Raw genomic sequence first — 23,246 nt, 5'->3', positions numbered from 1 at the left:
TTCCCAAGATAATGAGGAAAGATGGAGTCATGGAAAACTGTATCCATCTTTTCTTCTCTTGAATACAGGCATCTTTACTGCACCACTAGATGGACGCTACTTCTTCAGCGCTATCCTGACCGGTCACAAAAATGAGAAGATTGAAGCCGTGCTCTCCAGGTCTAACTACGGCATGGCTCGGGTGGACTCAGCGGGTTACCAACCAGAAGGGTTGGAAAACAAACCCATGGCCGAGGCCAAACCAACACCAGGTTCTCTGGCTGTCTTCAACATCATCCTGCCCCTTCAGGTGGGCGACACAGTCTGCATAGACCTGGTTATGGGCAAACTGGCCCATTCAGTGGAGCCTTTAACTATCTTCAGTGGTATGCTTCTATATGAAGATGTGTAGTGGTCTGATTAGCCCTGAGACTAATCAGAAGACCAGCAAAACGACGGGGCTAGAAAGAGACACTCTAAATGACGCTTATCCACCTGGGATGCCGATGCACGTGCTGTGCGTTGATTTTCCTTCAGTATCGTTTCCAAATCTACAGATGTTGTTAGACCTCCTATGAACTCCTTGAACAGAGAATACAGTTTTAATTGGAGGAACTGTTGCCCTTGATATGTAATCCTAACCCGAATTTTGAAGAAGTGTTGTAACAAATACTACTGCAGGTTTGTGCGACCATTGTTGACGATGTTCTTATTGAGATATTTCCATTTTATATGAATCACAGGCATGAGTTATGAATAATCTCTCATGCACCGAAGATGACCGTGAGGTCTGTTCGACTTCCCATGTATGCCACAGCACGGAAAAGTACTCTTCTGCCAAAGAGCTTGACTCACAGTCAGGGTTACATAGGTTAGGCTGATGGGTGTGGAATTTGGGAGATATGATGAAAGAAATTCATATTTTTGCTGTGAATGTTTAAATCCTGTGCTCCTTTTTTGCTTTGAGTCAAGGGATGATCTTTAAAAGTACAGTATGTGCCTTCATTTTGATTCTTTCTATTTTTTATATTACAAGTGCCAAGTTTTCCAGGAGTAACATCCTGCTCTTGCCAAAGACGCTTTACTTAATTAAATACGTGGTTGGTAGTTAATGATTTCAGGAATCTTTTAATATATTATCCAACCTAACAATCAGTGATGTACATCACTGCTTTCCATGCAAACTCTGCCTCTGGAAAAGAGATGAATGCAATGAAATCTTCGTTCCTCAGGCACACGGTTTCCACAGCAGCTTATCTAACCAACAAAATAGGGCTTTTTGTACATGAATCATCCTGCATTTTGTGATCCTGTTGAAGCGTTTACAAAGAGCGGAGGACTATTGCATTTCGCTCCATATTCATATTCCCAGCCTGAGCGCTCAATGGAGATTATTATCAAACAGAGTCCGTCCTTAATATGGTTCAACAAAGTGCCTTTGAAGAATAACAATGCTAAGGATTCAGCGGGTGTCCTTCATCAACCGTTTCTTGCTGTGTGGTCTCGCTTGAATGTTTACTGTAAGAATTTTGAACTACGCGGCTTTTTCTTTTTCTTGTTTAAAACATGCTTGTGCAATTTCACAGCACGTTGAGAGAAAATATCTCTGTGTAATGCTATGTTGAAAATTAAGGCTGCTATCTTTTATGTGCTGTTTCATTTATTACTTTTCAGTTATAAAGAGATTCCCCAGCTCATAAAATGGAAGCTATGGCAGCAACGTAAGCATTAAAACATCTATTTACATGTAAAAGAGACCAGATCTAAGATTTTATAGTTCCCTCTCACGGTTTAACCTGTTACCTTGAATGTGTACATTGGCAACACGTGTGTTTCAAATAAAGATATTTAATTTTACACATTTTACTCTCTGCTGAACTTAAGTTTTATGGGGTTTTGTCAGGTATATTGGATTACTGGAAGACATACCATTTAATTTAGCGCCGGCATTGTTCAAAACACTAAGCAGACTATATTGTTCATCGTCTCAAACACGATGAGGAGCGTTCTGGTACTCAAGAACCATGAGTCTGTTGAATAGAATTCCAGTCAGTGATTAATGGTGAAAGTTTTGCCACTGTCTGTGACTTCTCTATTCAACATGGAAAAAGTCCATACTGAAGTTGCTGGCTCATTTGTCAAAGCAAAATGTGATTGAAAGCATGTTCTCAAATAGAAAAGACCCGCCGTTTCTGTTTTGAAAAAGTATTTTTAGAGGCATGTGCACAGAAACGCTGTGATTAAGGAGAGGAGTGCACAATGCATTTAATTTTCCGTGTCGCAAGCCAGAGAAGTCGTTTGGAGATTGGCTTGTGATTTAATGGAAAGAAAAACATTTCTGGGTGTCCATCCATAGTCATATGGGGATGTAGTTTATGATGAATAATGCCTTCTGCTTGTCAAGTCACTGGTGTCTAGACAAAGTGTTGGTAAGTGAACCTTCTGCCCTCTTTCTGATATGTTTTTTTTTGTTTTTTTCTTCCATTTCTTCATATTGTTTTTCTGTATTGCTTTTACAACTTACTCTAAATACAGTCCGTAGGGAAAGTCAAACATCTATTTATTTTTTCTTTGATGAAGTTAGCATGAAATAGCATTCACAAGTTCAACCCTTTTTAGTTTTGTAATGAAACATATTTCCAAATTAAACAGAATTGTCAATGTAAATAGGATGAAACATTATTTTATCCATCAGGACTGGATTGGATCATCCAAAGTGCAAAATGGAGATGAGCTGAACATGAGATTTCAGTGGATTGAGAGGAAACAACACTGACATGTCATGCACATTAGAGGAGGTTTTTTGATCAGGATGTGGAGACTGGTGCCTAACTCCCCCTTTGAGAGAATCTTGACATATCCAAAAGGACAAGCTTTTTTTTATCCATTGTATACTACTGCAACAACTAAGTCATGCATAACTTTCAACTACTACATAGCCTATGATAATAAATAGCTATTTGGCTATTGGTTTCCTTGTCTTCTCGGATCATATTCATGTATTCATGTTTGTGGCTGAAAAGGAAAGTTGGTTCTGAGGTACAGTAAGTTACATTTACATTTTGATGAAATATTATGAAGTCATTTTTTCTTTGGAATAATGTGCACTGATGAATCTTTGCTCATGTGGTTAATTTCATGCCAAGTATGTTTAAAGTTGGAAAGTTTAACAGTAAGAACTACTCTACCTACAGTCACCAAAATTACTTACATTTGTTAGTGATTGCCACAGATTTCTAAGCATGTGATACAGTATTTCCACAAATTTGAGAAAAGAGTGCATTTTACAGTATATCCAAAAAAAAAAAAAAGTTTTTATACTAGGGCTTAAAGAAATTCCATTTGTATAATTTTCCCCAAAGTAAATGTCAGACAGATATTGTCAGACAGACTGGGTGTCATTATTGCACATTGGGTGTGGTAAAAGAATCCGTGTAGTGCTGGCCAGCTGTGTCTAAATGGGATTGGGTGGGAAAATGTCACATATCCTGTTTGTCTTTCATCTCTGTTCACTTATATTCAGCTGTCTTCCTCTGTCTCTTTTTCTCTGCATACAGTGCAAACACACAGGCCTGTGCTCCCTACTGCTGCAGAGATGCTTGCCAACACTTCAGTACCAATCAGGGAACAATATCCCTGAACTCCTCCTCATAACTCATAAGTATTATCAAAGCACTGTTGGATAGTATGCTCACAATATTTTTTCTTCAATACAGGTTTAGGTTAGAAGTTTAGACTAATGTGTTTGTAAAAAGTCTCTTATGTTCATCAAAGCTGCATTTATTTGATCAAAAGTACAGTAAAAATGTATTAATTTGGCGCTCTTATTAATAATAGTTCTTTTTATTATCAATGTTGAAACCGCTTTTGCTGTTTAATACTTTGGTGAATATAAAGTGAATACAATTCAAAAGAACTGCATTTATTTGAAATAGAAATCTTTTGTTGCATTATGTTTTCACGGTCACTTTTGATCAACTTAATGCATCCTTTATAAATAACAGTATTAATTTCTTACCCCAAACTTTTGAAAGAAAGTGTATCACTGTATTCAACATTGATAATAATAAAAAATTCTGCAAATCAGCATATTAGAATGATTTCTGAAGGATCATGTGACACTGAAGACTAAAGTAATGATGCTGAAAATTCAGTTTTGCCATCACAGGAATACATTAATTACACTTTAAAGTATATTAAAAAAGAAAATAGTTATATTAAATTGTAATAATATGTCACAGTATTCATATTTTTTATATTTTAATATTATTAATATTTTAGTATTTTTTATCAAATAAATGCAACAATTAAAGACTTCTTTCAAAGATATTTATAAAAAATATTATTCCAAATATTTGACTGGTAGTGTACAAAAAAAATCTTAAAGTTGAATTTATTTTCTTTCTGATATCGCAATTTTACTAGTTTTTTTTAAGCGGAAGTGAAGTGTTGTAAGTAGTTTTTTTCAATTAATTTATTAATTCTAATACAGAAGAACATCAGTAGGGTCTATACCATCATAATTTAGATTTATCCTTTGCATATACATTAGTCTTTTCTATGTGAAGCAACATTTTTCAGTACCTCACCGTGCCTTAACAATGACTACTGGCTTACAACACTAGTTAAGTTTATCAGCATGCTTCAAGTCTGTACTAGATTCCAGCTGTGCACCTCTCCGCCATGTTCAGTGTAAAATTCCATCATATCCGTGGACGCCGCATTTTTTGCCTGCAATCTGGCAGCCAAATGTGAGAGCATCCTGTAGGCTGCCCCCTGCAGAAAAGAGAAAGGGTCCAGCTTGATTTATATCCACAACTTAAAATAACCCCTTACTTCTTTGTGTTTCAGAATCAGACCTACATCCTTACCATTTGAAAGGGAATAGATCACAGAAGCATTGAACGTATCTCCTGCTCCAAGTGTGTCTACAAGCTTCTCAGGCGGGAATGCATCTGAATGGATGATTACACCATCAGGACCCATGGCATCTGCTCCCTTTTCCGCCCAGGCACAAATGAGGGTAGCTCTAGACACACAAACAAACTCATCTAAACACATGGAACAGCTAATATTTCAAAAGAACACACACTTGAGCAGTGATTACGAATAGACATGGCCAGAATTTTTGGATCACTAATGACATCTAGTGGAGGTTTTAAACCACTGACTCACCCCTTTCTCAGACGACCATAGAAACCCTTCAATGCAGCAGCGGCTGAGGTAAACCCAAAGTGCTGGGCTACATCCTTACTAACAAAGACCTGAGTGAAAGCAGCCACAGATAAACAGGTTGTGTAGTGTACAAACATGTCTCAAAGCTTATCAGCTGACCTGCATATATAATCGGCACACTCAGATTTCCACAGAATTTCAATGCACTGCTCCTTTAAATCTTATGCTCCTTGCATGTTCATTAAATATTTTGTTGAATGTGTTTTTATTATATATTAGGACTTCAGCTCCCAGTTCAGTATTCTCAGCTCTGTTTATTTAAAGATTTTTCAAAATCAAAGCAAAAAAAAAAAAAGAGAAATATTTGATAATATATCTAATATATTAGTTGTAGTTATTTAAATATATAGTTCAGTCATGAAACTCTAGATGGCGCATTCTGACGGGGTGTTAACGTAACTGATGATATTCAGAGAGTTAAAGACTTGGCACAAGCTGATTGGTTCATGCTGCGTATGCAGCCAATGAGCTTACTGCCTTGCATTTATATGGCTGGCTAGCATTCACTTGAGATTCTTGCAGCGCGCTTTCAGAGTTCTCTGAAACCTTCCACCTTCCCCAGCTCCACCTGTATAGATCTGCTACGGGTTATTTTATATGCTATTTGTGCAGCAGCAGCATGTCTTAAATACTCACGGCACCGTATCGCCTTCTGCATTGGTAGCAGCAATAATCTACAACTACAGCAATAACCAACAGCAGCAGCAATTCAGCAGCAGCGTAGCAGATCTGTTCTGCCAAGACCAAATACATTAACATTGTCATATCCATCACCATGCTAAAATGTTCCGAGAGTTGTCATGATTGAAATTTAATTTTTTCCTGTGATCACAAAGCTGAATTTTAAACAATTTGAAATTGAAATCTTTTATAAAATTATAAATGTCTTTACTGCCACTTCTGATCAATGTAATGCTTCCTTAAATGATCATAATAATAAAATAATCATACTGACCCCAAACTTTTGAACGGTAGTATATATACATTATAATATATACATTTTAAATAAAATATTTTAAATAAATGTTCGAAATGTAAATATTTTGAGTGATCTGACAGTCCAAAACCAGTTTACAAAGAACATTTGACTATGTGGTTAATCCATGTTAACATAATGTGTTTTATTCATGTGAAGTTTGTTTGAAATGTAGTAAAATCATACCAAATCACCAAGAGGGAAGAGCTGGTAGAGGGGTTCCCTGGTCTTCTCGATTTCCACAGAGATGGTGATTCTGTTCTTCTCTTCCTGTTTGCTGTTATACTCTCTCACCCTCTCAATCATCTTCACTTGTTCGTCAGCATTACGACCCTGACAATGCATTCATAAAACAGTCAGCTTTAGTTCTCTACTGTATTCTCTGGAATAAAGCTATTAAACACAGATCAGAATGAACTAAATAGTGTTTCAGTGTGACTAGTGCGAACTTGGCGTGTTACTATGAAGCAAGTGAAAGATATTTGGCGGACACTCTCACCTCCCAGTGGATCCACTTGTACTGGCTCAGGTCCACCTTTGAAAAATCTTCTACAGAAACATCTGGCAAGTTTCTGATTAAACAGAGCGAATAGCTGATGAAAGTTCTCTTGTATTTTAGACTACAACAATCAGTAAGTAATGATTGTACTTTGTGTACATGATAGGTCACTATCCATTATTTTGACATGATCTGCTGTAATCATATTATAAAAAACTGTTTATAGTCACAAACTGAATCAGTGAAAGGTCTGTATAGTGGAAAAATTATTGCCTTATACCGGATGCCTGTCAGTTTGTATACAGTAAAGCATTTGATAACAGTCATCAGTACAGACAAATAGTCAGCTTTGGGCTGTGATTACAAGATAATTGTGATTATAAACCAAAGTCTGCTTCTCAGCAAAGAGGGAAAAGATTTTGGAAGTTCTTAAAATAGGTTTTAGAGACTAGAAATATTATTCAAGGCCTAGGTGAAAATAAGTGTTTTTTATATATTAGTTTGCTACAAACAAAACAATTGAAAGTGAGGACAATGTACATTCAGCCAGTCTTAACCACAAAAATAAACCTTAACCGGGTGATCAGGACTTTATGGGAGCCGTTTCTGTCACAGGATAAAAGACTAAAAAATGTAATTGATTTTTTATCTCACAATTCAGATTTTTATCTTCACAAATCTAAGAAAAAAAACTCAAAATATTGAGATATAAACTCACAATTCTGAGAAAAAAGTCAGAATTGGAAAGTACAAATCTAAGAAAAAAAAATAAAAATTTCAGATATAAACTCATAATTCTGAGAAAAAAAAATCAGAATTGGAAAATATTAATTATTTTTCAGACTCACGAATTCTGATTTTACATCTCAGAATTTATATATCGCCTTTCAGATTTCTTTCCTCAGAATTCCGACTTTTTCTCAGAATTCTGAATCACAATTCTGTTTTTTTTTTGTTTCCACAGAATTAAAAATAAAAAACTAATTGCAACTTTTTCTCACAACTGCTAGTTTATCTCACAATTCAAACTTTTCTTTTCAGAATTGTGAGTTTATATCTATAAAGTCGTGAGTTTACATACAAAGTCAGAATTGCAAGATGTTTATATCTTTAATTGAGATCTTTATATTTTTCAATTCTGAGAAAAAATGCCAAACCTGTGAGATAACAAGTCACCACGACCTTTTTTATTTTTTAGAAACAAGCTGACTGAATGGCTGACTGGACATTATGCAACTTATTACACGGCTCCTTACCAAATAAATGTACATAATGATGTGAGCTTCATTATAATTTCATATAATTAATTTATATAGTTTAGTGGTTATTATATACATATTACATATACAATATTTGGCCATAGAATGTAGCAACTGATCTGTCAGAATCACGTAATTCAGAAAGCCGTGGAAGAAGTTAGCTAGTTAGTTAGTAAGCTTTGACATTGTGTGCTGTTGTGTGTTGTTTAAAACGATTAAAGAAAATTATATTGTATAAAACAGACATTTAATTGTAAAACACAAATGAACTGAAAATAACAAATAATCAAATTAATGCATGCAATGTCAAATTGTCATGATTTGTTAATGGCAGCTACTTTAAGTCTAAATTACTGTCAGTTACAGCAGTGCCATTGTGGAAAGAATTTTTTAGATTATGTTTGAGAATGGGAAATGGTCATTTACCAGGTACCCATCTAACTTTGGCTATGTTATGATTATTGTGACTTTGGATGCTACTCTTACGTGTCCGAGAGCACGACAGTGCGAGAGCCATTGGTGGGACACACCACACAACAGGCACACGGGGTCTCACCCCACTGCTGCCAAGCCACACCAGATATGTCCACCCCACGCCGTGCAAAATCCCCCACGATGAAACTAGTGCAGCAAACAGAGAGGTATTGCAGTGACCCATATGCACTACTGAGTGATTTGGGCAGGAAACATATAACAGGCTCACAAAGCGTCCCAGACAGAACTTTGAACCATGCACCTTTAGTGCACCCTTTAAAGGGAAAAAGCATTACCACTTTGAGCAGTTAGTATACTTTCACTTGTTGTTTTGATGTGATCTGCTGCGACAGCCATCCTGTGAGGAAAGAGCTTCATAGTACTTACAGTACACACAAACTCGCACACAAACCTGTTCATATGCAGAATTGTACGGCTTCCTGTCATCACACTGCTGATTACTACAGAAGCTGGAAAGGAGCATTCAGCATGCTCCAGAAGAAGAGAGATGTCAATCTTGTACATTTGAAAGTCATTCAAGATGAAGCTAGAAGAACAAATTAGCAAGGAAAAGTATATGCATATAGAATGTAAGTGTGCAGTGTATACAAACTAAAGTTGTGTGAGGGACAGGAAAGTGTATTTCTGCTGATATAAGTTGCAGGAGTAAGAAAAGATGAAAATGCATCCAGTGTACTGTCTTCAGTGTCACATGACCCTTCAGAAATCATTCTAATATGATGATTTGATGCTCAGGACATTTCTTATTATTATCAATGTTGAAAACAGTTGAGCTACATTATATTTTGGGCAAACTGTGATGCACTACCATTCAAATGTCTGGGAAAAGTAAGACCTTTTCAAATAAATTAATACTTTTATTTAGCAAAGATGCATTAAATTGATCAAAAGTTACAGTAAATATGTTTATAATGTTACAAAAGATTTCTTTTTCAAATAAATGCAAGATTCAAAGAATTCTGAAAAATGTATGGTTTTGGCAAAAATATTAAACAGTGCAATTGTTTTCAACATTGATAATAAATGTTTCTTAAGTGCCAAATCAACATATTTTAATGAATTTTGAAGGATCATGTGACACTGGACGCTGGAGTAATGATGAAATTCAGCTTTGCCATCATGGGAATAAATTACAATACATACAATAACATAGAATAATAAATAATAATAGAAAAAAATGTATATTAAATTGTAACAATATTTTTCAATATGGCTGTTTTTGTTGTATTTTGATTAAATACACAGCATCGCTGAAAATAAGGAACTACTAATAATCATGCATGTACATATAAAATGTGCACAATAGCCTACTCTGAAAATGTTGTTGCATAATAGTAGGTAGAAAACACTTACTCAGCTACTGGTCCAGGAGCCAAAGACCCCATAAATGCACACGGGGCCCCAAGCAGAGACAAAACTGTGCACGTGTTTGATGCATTTCCTCCCCTCTGCCATCTCTGAGACAAACACCTACCAACCAGTTGCACGTTATTAACACCTGTGATGCAACATTAACTACAGTATAGCAGAATGCTCTTTATGGTCAGACTGATCATGCGTTCGGAACGCTAACGCAAAAAGTACATCAAGAAATGATTTGCAATTATACAATATTATCAGAATTTCTCACCTGGTATCAGTATCTTCTTCCGGGTATTTATCCACAACATTTATGATATCCAGACACACCAAACCAATGCTGAGTATCTTTTTGTCTCCCATATTCTTCCTGCAGAACGAAATCCTGAACTATGGACATGAGACGAAAGGTCATGACGTTACACTGTTCCGTACAGGAACGGGAGAACGTTTCTCTTTCAGTGAATGGGAGAGCGTAAACATGGACACGAAGTCTAACGGCTTTTACCGAGTGTGGCCGAAAGTGTCAGCGCGAGCTGAGCACGACGATTCCCGATTTTTACCGAGTGCCGCCGAAACTGTGCTGTCCGTTACGTTTTGTAGTAAGTTCTAAAATGCATTTGTTGTTAATCATCTCTAAATATTTGAATGTACACATGATCTGGCAGGCTTTCAGTTGGCCCACTGCCATGTTTTTAATATGATTTATTCGTTTTGAAGACTAGGTAAACACGAAGATAAGAGAATGGAGGAGACTTCAGCAAGTGTGGTAAACTGGGTGGCGGAAGGCAACCTTGAGGTCCTCCAGATCTATAAACTCCTGCAATATGTACGGGAGAAGAACAAACCGCAGATAAATAAGATGGTCGACGTGGGTGTTTCCAATCTGCTCAATCTGACCGAACCCAAACAGGGACTCGGTGCCTTGTTCCAGGCCTCTCTGGCCCGTGATGAAGACTTGGCACGGTTCCTTCTCTCACTGGGAGCCCATCCTGACATACAGGACAAGAAGGGCCGCACACCACTGATGCTGGCTGCACAGTTGGGCTACTTCAATATTGTGTATCTTTTGATCACAAATCATGCAAATGCGAATCTCACAGATGAAGAGGGAAAAGGTAAGAACATCTGTTTACAGTGTTGGGGAAAGTTACTTTTAAAAGTAATGCATTACAATATTACTTTACTCCCTAAAAAAAGTAACTAATTACGTTACTTCGTTACTTTTTAATGGAAAGTAATGCGTTATATTACTTTTGCGTTACTTTCGCGTTACTTTTTAAATATAAGCAGGACTTGATTGTTTTTAATATAAGAAGTTCTATTTATAGCAAATGTAAAAGCCCTTTCAAGAAGTGTAATGAATTAACCTCAGGCTGAAGCAAAAGTAAATTCACGTCTGTACAGTAGAGCACAGGAGAAGAGACACTCTTCAGCAATAAAAAAACAAAGCACAATTGCTAGTTTCTCTAAAGTCATTTTTGCTTATTAGCATGGTTGAACTGGATCATCAAAGGTCAGCAGCAAAGACATTCGTTAATAAAATGGGATTAGATACATTTGTGTTATTTAACATATTTAATTATTGCAGGTTTGCGTCATATTCTGAGTTTTAATTCATTTTGATGAATACTAAATCAGTTTTTTTGTGAGTGGGATGAATTAATGCACATTCACATTTAGTCTAGAACTACAGTAGCATCATGTTCACACAGAGCACACAACTCCTCTGTACTCCCGATTTCTCCCAATATGGGGACAGGAGAGCTGTCAGGTAATAAATGGGAAAACAAAGTAACTGGCATTACTTTTTTGAAAAAGTAACTCAGATATTTTCTTGTAAATTAAAAAAGTAATGCGTTACTTTACTAGTTACTTGAAAAAAGTAATCTGATTACGTAACTCACATTACTTGTAATGAGTTACCCCCAACACTGTCTGTTTATATACTCTACCATTTTAATCGAAGTTGTTGACAATTTATTTACCTGTTGAAGTCTCAAAGTATATAACCCGAGACATTCAAATTATTATAGGTGAAAAAGATAAGGCTATGTTTTTTTTTCTTATTCTTTTATATAATATGTATTGTCATTTCCTCGGTTAAATCTATTGCTTTTACTAATCATACTCTTCATTTGTAGGGGTTTTGTTCTACTGCATCTCTCCAGCTAAAGAGCATGCTCTCTGTCTGCAGATGGCGCTCAGCTGCAATACAAATGTCAACAATGTTTCTAACTCGGGGAAGCCACTGTTTGTGTTCGCCTGTGAGAATGCAAAGGACTGTGAAGATCTGTGCATAAACATTCTGGAGAAAGGAGCTGATCCAAATGCAGTAAATCAGGTTTGAGATCTGTCCTCAAATCATAGCTCAGAATCAGATTAATGTTCCCTTATACGTTTGGCCCAACAAGAATCAAAAATTGTATGCATAGATTATTCAAAGATCTCTTTTACAAAGATATAATATTACAGTTACTTTTATAGCTCATATAGTATGATATAGTGATAATATGGAGCTCATATTAGGACAAAAAAAGCACCTACACTTTATTTAGAGGTTCGAACTGAGCAATATTGTGCAGTTGCTAATGGCCAAAAAGTATTATTTATATGGCCAAACATTCTGATAGTTTCATAGCTTGTATTGTAGATCAATAAGTTCTTTATAACAGTGCCGCAGGCTACTTAAATAAAATGCATATAAATATTAATTGTCACTCTCTCTCTCAATAATTTGTCTTAGATGATATTTAAATGTTTCGCTTTGTGATTAAAGTGCTGTAGATTAGATTTTATTGTGGGGGGCAAAACATATAATGCAATGCAATACAATTATGATTGAGAGATGAAAAATAAATGTTCCCCAAAAGCCTACTATATCATATTTGATAAACACATTTTAACATGATTTTGAAATATCGCTAACAATGTAAGGTTATTCTTACATTTAAATCAATAAAGATTTCAGAGTAAAAAGACTATGTTTTTAGAATAATACTAAAAGGCCTTTTAATTGCTAAAAAAAAGGTAGTAACTATCGATCAGATGACAAACGTTACGTATTTTCAGCGAAGTTTTGATCATATTGATCATTTGGAGTCTTTAGAAATTTCCATATAAAATATGATACAGCCTGCTTAATAGGCCAGCATGAAAATGTGGATTCTGATGGAGTTGAATCAGTATATTTGTTATGTTTTGGCTCTCCAAAGGTGACACGATGCTCTGCGCTCATGGAGGCATCTAAGGCTGGTGCTGTGAAGCTTGTCAGAGCCATTTTACAAAAAGGAGGGAATCCTGACATGCTTGATCAGGAAGGACGATGTGCTACCCACTTTGCCGCAGAAGGAGGTTTCCTTGAGGTTATGCCATGGCATTCTGAATAGCACAAAATTCACCTTTGTTTCACTTTGGAGAGTATTACTGTCTCTGCTTTATACAGGTTTTACAGGTGCTCTCTGCATACTCTGCTGACTTGGGTATCAGCTCGACAAAGGGTAACACACCACTGCACTTTGCTGCTGCTGGCGGCTTTAATGAGTGCTGTAGATTCCTGGCCCAAAGAGGTAGGCTGGGTCTAATGTCTTTCCATTTTCCCAAAAACAATTACTGACTAAATTAAATAAACATTGACCTGATTCAAGCTGAATAACGGCACACTACTGTCTTCAGTAGAGCTGCTTATCAGTGAATTGAACTTGTTTCCTAATGAACTTTACACAGGTATTGAACTGAACCGAACCAACACTGAACTCACTGGAGTTGAATAATGACACTATTGTCTGCTACAGCTGCTTTATAGCAGAATTTGGATTTGCCTAATTTTTGAAGTTTGCATTATTAATTCTGTTGCTTTCCTGTTTAAAACTGCTTTGAAACAATTTCTATTGAAAAAAGCGGTATAAAAATAAACGTAACTTGATTTGACTTTTCAGAGACTGTGCTTATGCATTTGAAATGTTTTAATGTCTACTTTTTAAAAATATGTATATTGAATGCGCATTAACAAAACTGTACTTTTGAGTTTTATTACCTGTTTATTGCTGCTGAGTGACTTTTTCTAATACAACAGCTGAGAGAGTGATAGAAAATTTGACAAAATCTTTCTCGATATATATATATATATTTTTTTTTTTTTTACTTATTTTGGAAAATCATAGAAACACATTCGTAGAGTTTTTCTTTTGCAATTGGTACAAATAGGAATGCGAAAATTATATTTGTTGTAGTTTCCGTTCACCACTACAGAAGTTTACCCAACAATGATGACTACCAATTCTGCAAATTAAACATCAGAACACTGCTCATTTGTTAAAAAAATACAAAAAATACCATATTTGTGAAATTTCCATGAGATTTTCTTTGCAAAAAAAGTTAAAAAATAAAGTTGTATGAAACTCAGCTCACACACTTTCAAGTCAAGCAATTTGACAAATTTGAACATGAGCGAAATTTTCTTTGGGAACTTTGAGCAAATTTCTATTGGAATGGCTGGATTTTGCCTACAAAATTTTGCAGAACAATGGTAAATGTGACCGCACCTTTATTCATAGCAGTACTGTCTATTGTCTACAACAGGATGTAATCCTAAACTGAAGAATCTGGATGGTCAACTTCCAAGCCAAGTCGCTAAAAGCAATGGCCACAAAGCTGCCCTGAAGGAGCTCAAGAAAGCAGAGAAAAGGCATGTGAAGCTATCTGCGCCCGATGCCGTAAACCCCAATGAACTCTGGGCCGTCACCCTTCACGACTGGTCCTGTGAACATGAGACAACCTTGCGCAAAGCCTTTGAAACTGCTGAGGGACTCGACAAACTTGTTGAAAACGTTTCTGTGGAGAATTTTGTGTCTTCGCTTCAAGCGCATCAAGCTCCTGTAAGTAATGAGAACCTACAAAGGATCATCCTGGAACATGACAAAAAGCGTGAAAGTGTCGTCAATGTAAATGACTTTTTCAAAGGCCTCAAGTACCTCCAGAAGGCCTTTGTCATCTCATCCTACGCTCCGAAGCAGGCTAAGAAGAAAAAGGGTGGCAAGGAAAAGAAGAGTGGCAAATCTGCCTCATCATTGCCCATATGCGTAATGCCACCTGAGCAGATCTCGATAAGAGAGGACAGTGGACTACCTTACTACATGATCGAGAACTACCAGCCATTCACTGACACCAACCGTTTCAACCCAGACCGGCCACCAATTCACCCCATTGAGAATGACTCGGCTTGGTATATCGATGAGTCTGAAAAGACCTATACCAACATCCATTACTGTGTGAAGACTGGAGATCTAGAATCTCTCAGCCTGGCGTTTACCCAACAAGTGCCTGTTGATGTCAAGGATCAGTTCTTTAAGACGCCACTCATGACAGCGTGCAGCTGTGGCAACTACCAAGTAGCTAAATTCCTCATTTTACTGAGGTAATGCTACTAAGAAAACTACAGATTTAATGTAATAGGAGGACCATTAGACTGAGTAATTTAAAAAAACATTTTGTTTCTGTGACTCTGTAGGGCTAATGTCAATGCAGTTGACCAGTTTAACTGGACGCCCCTCCACCATGCTTGCCATGCAGGTCATGTAGACATTACCATCATGCTGGTGCAATCTGGAGCTGTGGTGGATGCAGTGGCAATGAATGGAGCAACTCCACTCATGAGAGCTATTGAAAGCTGTCGATTCAGCTGTGTAGAGTATCTCATCAAAGCTGGAGCCAATGTCATGGCAAAAAACAAGAGAGGTGCTGGGTTTGGTATTTGAAATACCTCTATTTTTTCTACATTATATTATTTTTCGAAAGTTTAGTGTCAGTAAGAGTTCAATTAAGAATTTTAAGAATATTTGAAAAAAGTCTCTTATGCTCACCAAGGATGCATTATTTGATTAAAACACAGTACAAACTGCAATATTGTGAAATGTTATTACAACTTTTTCTATTCTAATATATTTTAAATTATGTATATGTATATTTAATGTAAATATTTTTTTTAATGTAATTTATTCCTGTGATAGGGAAAAAAATGAATTTTCAGCTGCCTTTAATCTAGTCTTCAGTGACACATGATCCTTCAGAAATCTAATATGCTGATTTGGTGCTTAAGAAACCTTATTATTATCATTAATGTTGAAACCAGTTGTGCTGCTTAATTTTGTGGAAACCATGATACTTTTTTTTCAGGATTCTTTGATGAATAGAAAGTTAACATTTTATTTGAAATAGAAAACTTATGTAACAGTAGTCTATGTCTACATCTACTTTTTTCTTCATTTATTTCAATGCTCACCAAGGCTGCATTTATTTGATTGAAAATGCAGTGAAAGTAGCAATATTGTGAAATGTTATTACAACTTTTTCTATTCTAATATATTTTAAATTATGTATATGTATATTTAATGTAAATATTTTTTTTAATGTAATTTATTCCTGTGATAGGGAAAAAAATGAATTTTCAGCTGCCTTTAATCTAGTCTTCAGTGATACATGATCCTTCAGAAATCTAATATGCTGATTTGGTGCTTAAGAAACCTTATATTATCATTAATGTTGAAACCAGTTGTGCTGCTTAATTTTGTGGAAACCATGATACTTTTTTTCAGGATTCTTTGATGAATAGAAAGTTAACATTTTATTTGAAATAGAAAACTTATGTAACAGTAGTCTATGTCTACATCTACTTTTTTCTTCATTTATTTCAAAAACAATTCAATATTTATGTGTTCACAGACCAAAATTGCTTGGACATTGCTATAAATTATGGCGATGCGAGAATCATTGGTTTGCTCATGGCCAAATTTAGCAGAAAGGACAAAGAAAAACCAACTTTAAAAACAGGCTCTTCAGCACAAGAAAAGGTGAATGGGAAAAATGCCCTTCTTTCTATAGCTAAAGTTTGGATGTTTAATGAGTTATCTTCTGTTTTTGTAGATGCGTATTCGGTCACCAGCACCATTGGTTTCAGCAGCTGTGAAAAAAGACCTGAGAGACAATATCATAGTTAAGAACCCAAAGTTCAAGATTAGAAGTGGTACCAACAAGTCTGACATCAGCTTTGTTCCCAAAACCGTAAGACAATAAATAGATTTCTGATGTTAAATGAAAATTTCTAATGTTTGATAGACACTGACAATTTCTGATGTTTTCTGCATTCTAGCTTTGGGGAAAACATCTTACCAACAGTCCACAACACATTGAGAAGTAGAAGGGAACACTTTGACAAAAAGACGACTTTCAAGGACTTCATACACTTTAACAAGAGCATCCCAGAGCTGAATGGGATTGAATGACTGGGGAGGAATAAATGAAATGTCTCTGTGCAATACCTGCTTTGCATTCAGAGCTACTGTCTGTCTTTCATTTCTGAAAAAATTTGTCTTTCCCAGACTTGTTCGTCTTTTGTCATTTGAGAGAGAAAAAATGAAAGAAGGACCACAGAAAAAACATGTAAACCCCTTTTCTTGACAGTGGATAAAAATAACCTTTCATAATCAGTCATTGAGATGCACAGTGGTCACCTTAGTGTGCTGCCATTTGGGATACTGCTATACAAACCCCTGACTGAGAGCACCACCTGCTCTATAAGCCTTTTTCCTTTACGCTTCTCCTGTGACTTTGGCTCTAATCACCAACCCCCACTGAACACAGGAAAAGGATATGACAGTTACATGTTTCAAGGTAACACATTAATCATTGTAAGTGAAATATGCATAAACAAGTGCATGATTTAAACCATCACATTGGCCAGTAGGGGGCAGTCAGGCACAATAATGTATAATTGAATTAATAATTTTAACTGGGAACAACATTTTGGTTGACAAGAAGACATGAATAATAGATCTACTTATGTATTTAAAGATTAACATGAGAATTTTGTCTGGATGTGTTACAGGAAGAAACACGGAAAACTTTATTTTTGAACGTAGATGTAAAATATTGTGTACAATAAATGATGTGCACAGCACAGAGGTGTACTAGGATGTGACTCTGTTTAGTGGTGTTTAAAGAAATAATTCACCCAACATTGAAAATTTGCTTAAAATGTACTCAAACTCAGGCCATTAAAGATGTAGGTGAGTTTGTGTCTTCATCAGAACAGATTTGGAGAAATTTAACATTACATCACTTGACCAACAATGTGAATGGGTGCCGTCAGAATGAGTCGATTAATCATAATAACACTTCCTCGAGTGAAAAGTTTTATATATATATATATATATATATATATATATATTTGTTTAGAGCTGTTTTGGTCTTTTGTCACAGTGTTTATTTCTGTCTGTGCATATTTCTATTGAATATGGATTAATCATATTTTAGAAGCAATGGTTTGGAGTTAAAATGTCTTAATGATGGATTTGTATATTACAAACACAGTTTCTCAATTCACAAGAATGGTGGACTGGAGTGGTGTGGATTACTTGTGGATTATTGTGATGTTTTTTTTTTATCAGCTGTTTGGACTTTCATTCTGACGGCACCCATTCACTGCAGAGGATCCATTGGTGAGCAAGTGATGAAATGCTACATTTCTCCAAATCTGTTTCAAATAGTTTTTTGGATGGCCTGAAGTTAAGCAAATTTTAAGCAAATCTTCATTTTTTGGATGAACTGTTTCTTTTACAAGACCCTAAAAACCAAACACCTCACTCTGTCTAAAATGTACTTTTAAATGCTGTTCATCTCCATTGAATGTAAATTCTGCAAAGCTCAATAGAAATTCAGAACACCTGCACATTGTTGTTCACAGGCTCTGACTCGACACATTCGCATGAAAGGAGACACAGTGGAGTCAGCTGGAACTCTATCTGTCATTCCATACTCTGCAACCGGATGTGATGATAGTTCTAGTGACCGTTACAGAAAGGACAAGACACTGAAGATATCAATTCTTCTGCACTACAGACAGTAGCAGGGCAATCAATAGACAGGTTGGTTTCGATATGAAATAACTCAGTCATACTGTATACCAGGACTGTTTAAGAGCAAGGCCTTAAAAGGATGAGGAAATGATAATCGGCTCCAGTGCTGGAGGTAATTGCCTTGATAATGTGGCACTCACAGACACACTGACCTCAGCTCCTAATCTTTAGCTCCAAAGGAAAAAGCAAGAGGAGGGGGGGAAAGGAGAAAGGTGTACCACAAATGAGGAGGGAGGAATATGTAGAAAAGATGACGGTTATTCAAGAAAAGAAGGTGGAACATATATATTGTATGACATTCTGTTTTTTAGGACACAATTAGTTGTAAATAAATTTAAATGTATTTATAATTCCAGTCTTGAATGCTAGTTGCTCAAAACAGCATTCTAGTGACTCTGAAGAGAAACCTCTACACTGTTAGACAAATGGTACAAATCTGTCAGTGAAGCAGTACTCTAAGTTACAAACGCTAAAAAGTACATATTTTTGTCCCTAAATGGTACATTTTTATACAATGGTAAAAATTTTACATTTATGAGAATTATATAAAATTATATAAAAATGAGCAGCATACAAAAAATGAGCAGAGTACTGTATCACACAATGCAGTGCACCTGACTTCTTGTTTAAAAAGGCAACCAAATGTTAAAGCACAAAATTGCAAAATATTACAAGTCCATAATTGCACATTAAATTAAATATGATGAGGTCATGTATCATGGAATAATGCATACTGTTTCCTTTAATAGTAGACAATAATAATACAGACACCCATTTCTGCTTCATGGTAAATGAGTTAATTCCACTTTATTCTCATTACCTTACAGTGTGATTTGAACTCGCAACTGTGATTTTATTTCACATAATTGCAATTTTATATTAATTATGACTAATATCTCTCAGTATGTCTTTACATTTCACATTTCTTTTATAGTATATTTAACAACTGCCTTTTTTTTTCATTTTTAATCCGAGGTGATCTCTTAAAAGTTCTTAATTGGCATCTGTTGTTCCATGAAGAACTTTTAACATCCAAGTACTCTTAAAATTATGTTTTTATTGGCATCTATGGTTCCATGAATAACATTTAACATCCATGGAACCTCTGAAGGTTCTTTAAAGTGGAAAAGGTTCTTTAGATTGTTAAATGTTCTTGAATTTGAAAAAAAAAAATGACTGGAAAAATTGTTCTTTTAAGAACTGTTCTCTGAAAAGTTCTTTGGGGAACCAGAAATGGTTCTTCTATGGAACCACTGTGAAAACCCCTTTTGCATCCTTTATTTTAAAGTTTATAGAACCTTTAAATAGGATTAAATGTTTTTATGGTCAAAAAACGTTCTTTAGAGTTTTAAAATCGTTACCATGGAATCAAATATGGAACCTTTATTTTTAAGAGTGTGGAAACAGGCTTCCACAGTATATAGTACTGTGCAGTAAAAGCTAGTATTCCATTCTCTGTCCTTAATATATCACAGCTGCTCATATTTTTGTGGTTAGTCCAATTATGGTCTAAAATACTAAACTGTAAAAGATCATAATTAATGGTTAATTTGCATGTTCGTACAAAGTTAGTTGATCCAATTTGACCTCGTCAGATATTTGAGAGTGAGTCCTTTAAAAACTGTGATGTTCCATGCTGCTGTAATATGCTGGATGTCATATGTATTTGAATTATTAAGATGCGCACATGATATTTAGAAAGGTGGCTCTCTGTAAATGTGCCTCTTTTTATTATTTCACATGATTTTTCTCCTGTATAATTATCTGCATCTGCAGCAGTGCGATTAAGCCTACACAAAGATGGGATACTGTTTCTGCTGCTTATTCACAGTTCAGCATGCAATCATCGATGGTAGGCAAATGATGAGGTTAATGACAGATTTTTCCCACCTTTTATCATGAGCAACATAGGATAAGGGCTCTTTCTGATATGTTGTGGGGGTGGGTTCTGGCCGTGCTAATTGACAAGAAAGACTGAAGGGAATCTGGCTCAAATAAATGAGCTTTAATTGGTAACAGTGTGGGTCCTGTTAATGTGCACTTGTGTCAAATAATTCAGGATTAATCAGCACTCGTTCTGCCGGTGCGAACAGAAAGGAGCTGCAATGGTATGTAAATCACATCTCATAATAAAAACCAAATTCACAACCTAATCTGAATTTAAATGTCATCAAGACATCAATATGCCAGACAAAATAACCACATATCTTCATTCTGGATAACAGCGCATCTTCAGACAGTAAACAAGACTTGGGTGCTAAAGACATGGATTTTTTAGCCGTAATAGTCTTGTAAGTGTAAATCAATATATTTAGCAGGGTTTCCTGTTTGTTGGATGTTGCACTAACTAGCATTACTGTCTCATGTGTATGTGCTGGGTCAATATCCGTACCCTCCAGCAGTTCTTTTCTCCTCTGCTGTCTAAGGGGTGTGTACATTGCAAGTTTAAACAGTCGAACTGCTCTTTGTCTCTTCGCCGGACAGTATTTTATCTCAGGAGATTCTTCAAGATTTTATGTCTTGATTTGTTTTAATGTAGTGAAGCACTTTGCCAGATTGTTTTGTACTACTAGCCTTCTGTTTCTTTCTCTTTCAGGTCCTCCTTCCCCAAAGTCAAACACAATAACCTTGTCTAACACATCCTCTTCCACAGAAACACACTCTTGTTACAAATACAAACCGAAAGAACAGTAAGCAAGAACCTTTAGAAGTCCAAAAGTCATTAAATAATTAAATAAGGGCTATTGATCCATGCCCCTTATCTGAATCTTTAAGTCTCTATAGCTAAAGCACTTTTATCTGATCTTGCTCCCATTAGAAGATCAGGGGGACTTGATGCTTGGGGCAAGAAACAAACATGCGCTGTTTTTTTGTTTTTTTATAAAGATATTGGAAATACAAACAAGGCATCCATTTCAAAACCCACTGTAAATGTAGCACACAGGGGGGAAATCAAGGGACTTCAGCAAACGTCTGTTCCACTTGATATTTTACTCAGAGCATTTTGAGTAGATTAATGGAGTCGTTCATCCAAAAAGCTGCATGTTTGTAATGAACAAATCCATCATTAAGATGTTTTTAACTTCAAATCATTGCTTCCAGTGGAAGACATTGTTTCGTCTGGAGAGAAATATACACAGATCAAGCACCATTTACAAGTGAAAGCAGTTCAGTGTTGTGACAGGGCAATAGAGGATGGACTTTTTCACTGGAGGAAGCATTATTATGAATTACTGGCTGGTATTTTGGCCAGAAGTGATGGTTTAAAGTTAAAATGCCTTAATGATAGATTTGTTTATTATAAACACGCAGCTTTTTACTTCACAAGATGTTAAATAATGGATTGCTTGTGGATTATTGTGATGTTTATATCAGCTGTTTGGACTCTCATTCTGACGGCACCCATTCACTGCAGAGGATCAATTGATGAGCAAGTGATGGAATGCTAAATTTCTGGTGAAGAAACAAACTCATCTTCGTCTTGAATGTCCTGAGGGTAAGTACATTTTCTACTACTTTTCATATCTGGGTGCCTTTACCAATACAATTTGTATTCCCCATTTTCACACATACTTCCTTATACATGCTACTATATATTATCCATTAACGAGGCCTTGTAAACTGATGATGTGGTCAGATTCAAACAAAATGGTCAAATTTGTCATTCGGCTTTTCAACAACTCAACAACAATTCTTCATATTCCTGTAACATGTCGAATTGTGAAATAACTTACAATTGTTGATTTTAAATTAACGATGCCCGTAGTTTCAAAAGGTTGCCTTTGAATAGTGTACTGAACGATGAAGTTTTGGAGTTAAAAAGGGTTGAGAACCACTGCTCTGAGGCCACAGTCCATTAGGTGATTCCCAATGTCATTTCCCAATTTCACAATCACAATAAATCAGATGGAGCCAAACAACCCATACATTCCAATATAACATAAAGCAGGGATCAATGAGCGCTAAATCTCTAGCAGCCTCGCCCTAGTGCTGAGGGTCATTATGACGTTAGAACGGCAGGGCGGGGACATTTACACTCACACAGGGGCTGTATGGGCACGCCCTATTGAGGCTCATTATGACGTCAGAGGGGCACGCCATCTTTGATGAGGGATGAGGGCTTTTCACTAACTCACTCACTCCAGAGCTGTGTGCACGCGCAATAGGTGACCCAAATCAGTGCTGAAGGAGGCAAGGCGATAGTAACATCCCCAACGTGGTTCATCGAGTACAAGGTAGGTGTTTTGATTTTTTTGCACAGCTTTTTGCATGAGCTGTAGGCGCTCAACTCCCACAGGTTCACTTCGTTAATCTTTTTTTTATAGTGTAGTTTGCGTTTTTATGTTCGATGAAGTTTCGGAGAGATATCAGAGCTGTAACTGATCGATTCAAAGCGTTGGGTCGTGCTCATGCCTGTTGTGTGTATTTCAGCACCGCGGACAGCGCTCATTAAGAGACGCGCCCCCAAAACATTACAAATACACTGAACAAGGACAAAACTACTTATTTTAGCATTGAATTAACGCTTTTGT

The 23,246-nt window shown here is 36.1% G+C and overlaps 4 protein-coding genes across 9 annotated transcripts in view; 3 read left to right on the top strand and 1 right to left on the bottom strand.

Annotated features, from left to right (window-relative positions):
- The window catches only part of LOC107586607 (EMILIN-1-like), a 31,711-nt gene extending 28,388 nt beyond the window's left edge, over positions 1–3,323 (top strand). For 2 of the 3 annotated variants that reach the window (XM_016274053.1, XM_016274051.1), the window contains exon 8: positions 69–2,456. In XM_016274053.1, coding sequence (XP_016129539.1) covers positions 69–391 — 323 coding nt within the window. In that variant the 3' untranslated portion in view covers positions 392–2,456. Of the gene's footprint in view, positions 1–68; positions 2,457–3,312 lie in introns of those variants that run through there. The other variant, XR_001609380.1, reaches the window with a different exon arrangement.
- A 1,094-nt stretch (positions 3,324–4,417) lies between these two features.
- khk (ketohexokinase) lies at positions 4,418–10,303 on the bottom strand. 4 transcript variants are annotated; one of them, XM_016274054.1, is made up of 9 exons: positions 10,074–10,303; positions 9,797–9,913; positions 8,835–8,969; positions 8,435–8,569; positions 6,690–6,762; positions 6,377–6,523; positions 5,155–5,243; positions 4,851–5,008; positions 4,418–4,755 (listed from the first exon to the last, which is right to left on the bottom strand). In XM_016274054.1, the coding sequence occupies exons 1-9, from the start codon at positions 10,163–10,165 to the stop codon at positions 4,667–4,669; spliced, it is 1,035 nt and encodes a 344-aa protein (XP_016129540.1). In that variant the 5' UTR covers positions 10,166–10,303; the 3' UTR covers positions 4,418–4,666. The 4 variants fall into 4 exon arrangements, with proteins under 4 accessions (XP_016129540.1, XP_016129542.1, XP_016129541.1 ...); XM_016274056.1 differs by lacking the exon at positions 8,435–8,569; XM_016274055.1 differs by lacking the exon at positions 8,835–8,969 and having other exon boundaries at positions 10,074–10,296.
- On the top strand, positions 10,284–17,086 carry ankef1b (ankyrin repeat and EF-hand domain containing 1b). The gene is made up of 10 exons (XM_016274109.1): positions 10,284–10,387; positions 10,523–10,932; positions 11,947–12,146; positions 13,018–13,167; positions 13,248–13,371; positions 14,384–15,218; positions 15,312–15,538; positions 16,523–16,650; positions 16,724–16,861; positions 16,950–17,086. Exons 1-10 carry the CDS (start codon positions 10,284–10,286, stop codon positions 16,995–16,997), a joined length of 2,364 nt encoding a protein of 787 aa, XP_016129595.1. The 3' UTR covers positions 16,998–17,086.
- A 5,736-nt stretch (positions 17,087–22,822) lies between these two features.
- The window catches only part of LOC107586606 (synaptosomal-associated protein 25-B-like), a 38,228-nt gene continuing 37,804 nt past the window's right edge, over positions 22,823–23,246 (top strand). Inside the window, exon 1 of the mRNA XM_016274050.1 lies at positions 22,823–22,949. The gene's annotated coding sequence lies outside the window, so the exon portion shown is untranslated. The remainder of the gene's footprint in view (positions 22,950–23,246) is intronic.

This window comes from Sinocyclocheilus grahami, unplaced genomic scaffold (assembly GCF_001515645.1).
Source record: "Sinocyclocheilus grahami isolate Dianchi unplaced genomic scaffold, SAMN03320097.WGS_v1.1 scaffold84.1, whole genome shotgun sequence".
NCBI lineage: Eukaryota > Metazoa > Chordata > Actinopteri > Cypriniformes > Cyprinidae > Sinocyclocheilus > Sinocyclocheilus grahami.
This window is presented reverse-complemented; position numbering and strand designations above follow the sequence as displayed.

What these genes read in the sequence shown, in the direction of transcription:
- ankef1b (XM_016274109.1), top strand. Translation starts at nt 10,284, where the DNA reads ATGGACACGAAGTCTAACGGCTTTTACCGAGTGTGGCCGAAAGTGTCA. An exon ending in AGTGCCGCCGAAACTGTGCT is followed by an intron (nt 10,388 to 10,522) that starts GTCCGTTACGTT and finishes TTCGTTTTGAAG; the next exon opens with ACTAGGTAAACACGAAGATA. An exon ending in GGGAAAAGGTAAGAACATCT is followed by an intron (nt 10,933 to 11,946) that starts GTTTACAGTGTT and finishes CTTCATTTGTAG; the next exon opens with GGGTTTTGTTCTACTGCATC.
- khk (XM_016274054.1), bottom strand. Translation starts at nt 10,165, where the DNA reads ATGGGAGACAAAAAGATACTCAGCATTGGTTTGGTGTGTCTGGATATC. An exon ending in ACAATTCTGCATATGAACAG is followed by an intron (nt 8,570 to 8,834) that starts GTTTGTGTGCGA and finishes TTGCTGCACTAG; the next exon opens with TTTCATCGTGGGGGATTTTG. An exon ending in TCTTCCCTCTTGGTGATTTG is followed by an intron (nt 5,244 to 6,376) that starts GTATGATTTTAC and finishes GCTTTCACTCAG; the next exon opens with GTCTTTGTTAGTAAGGATGT.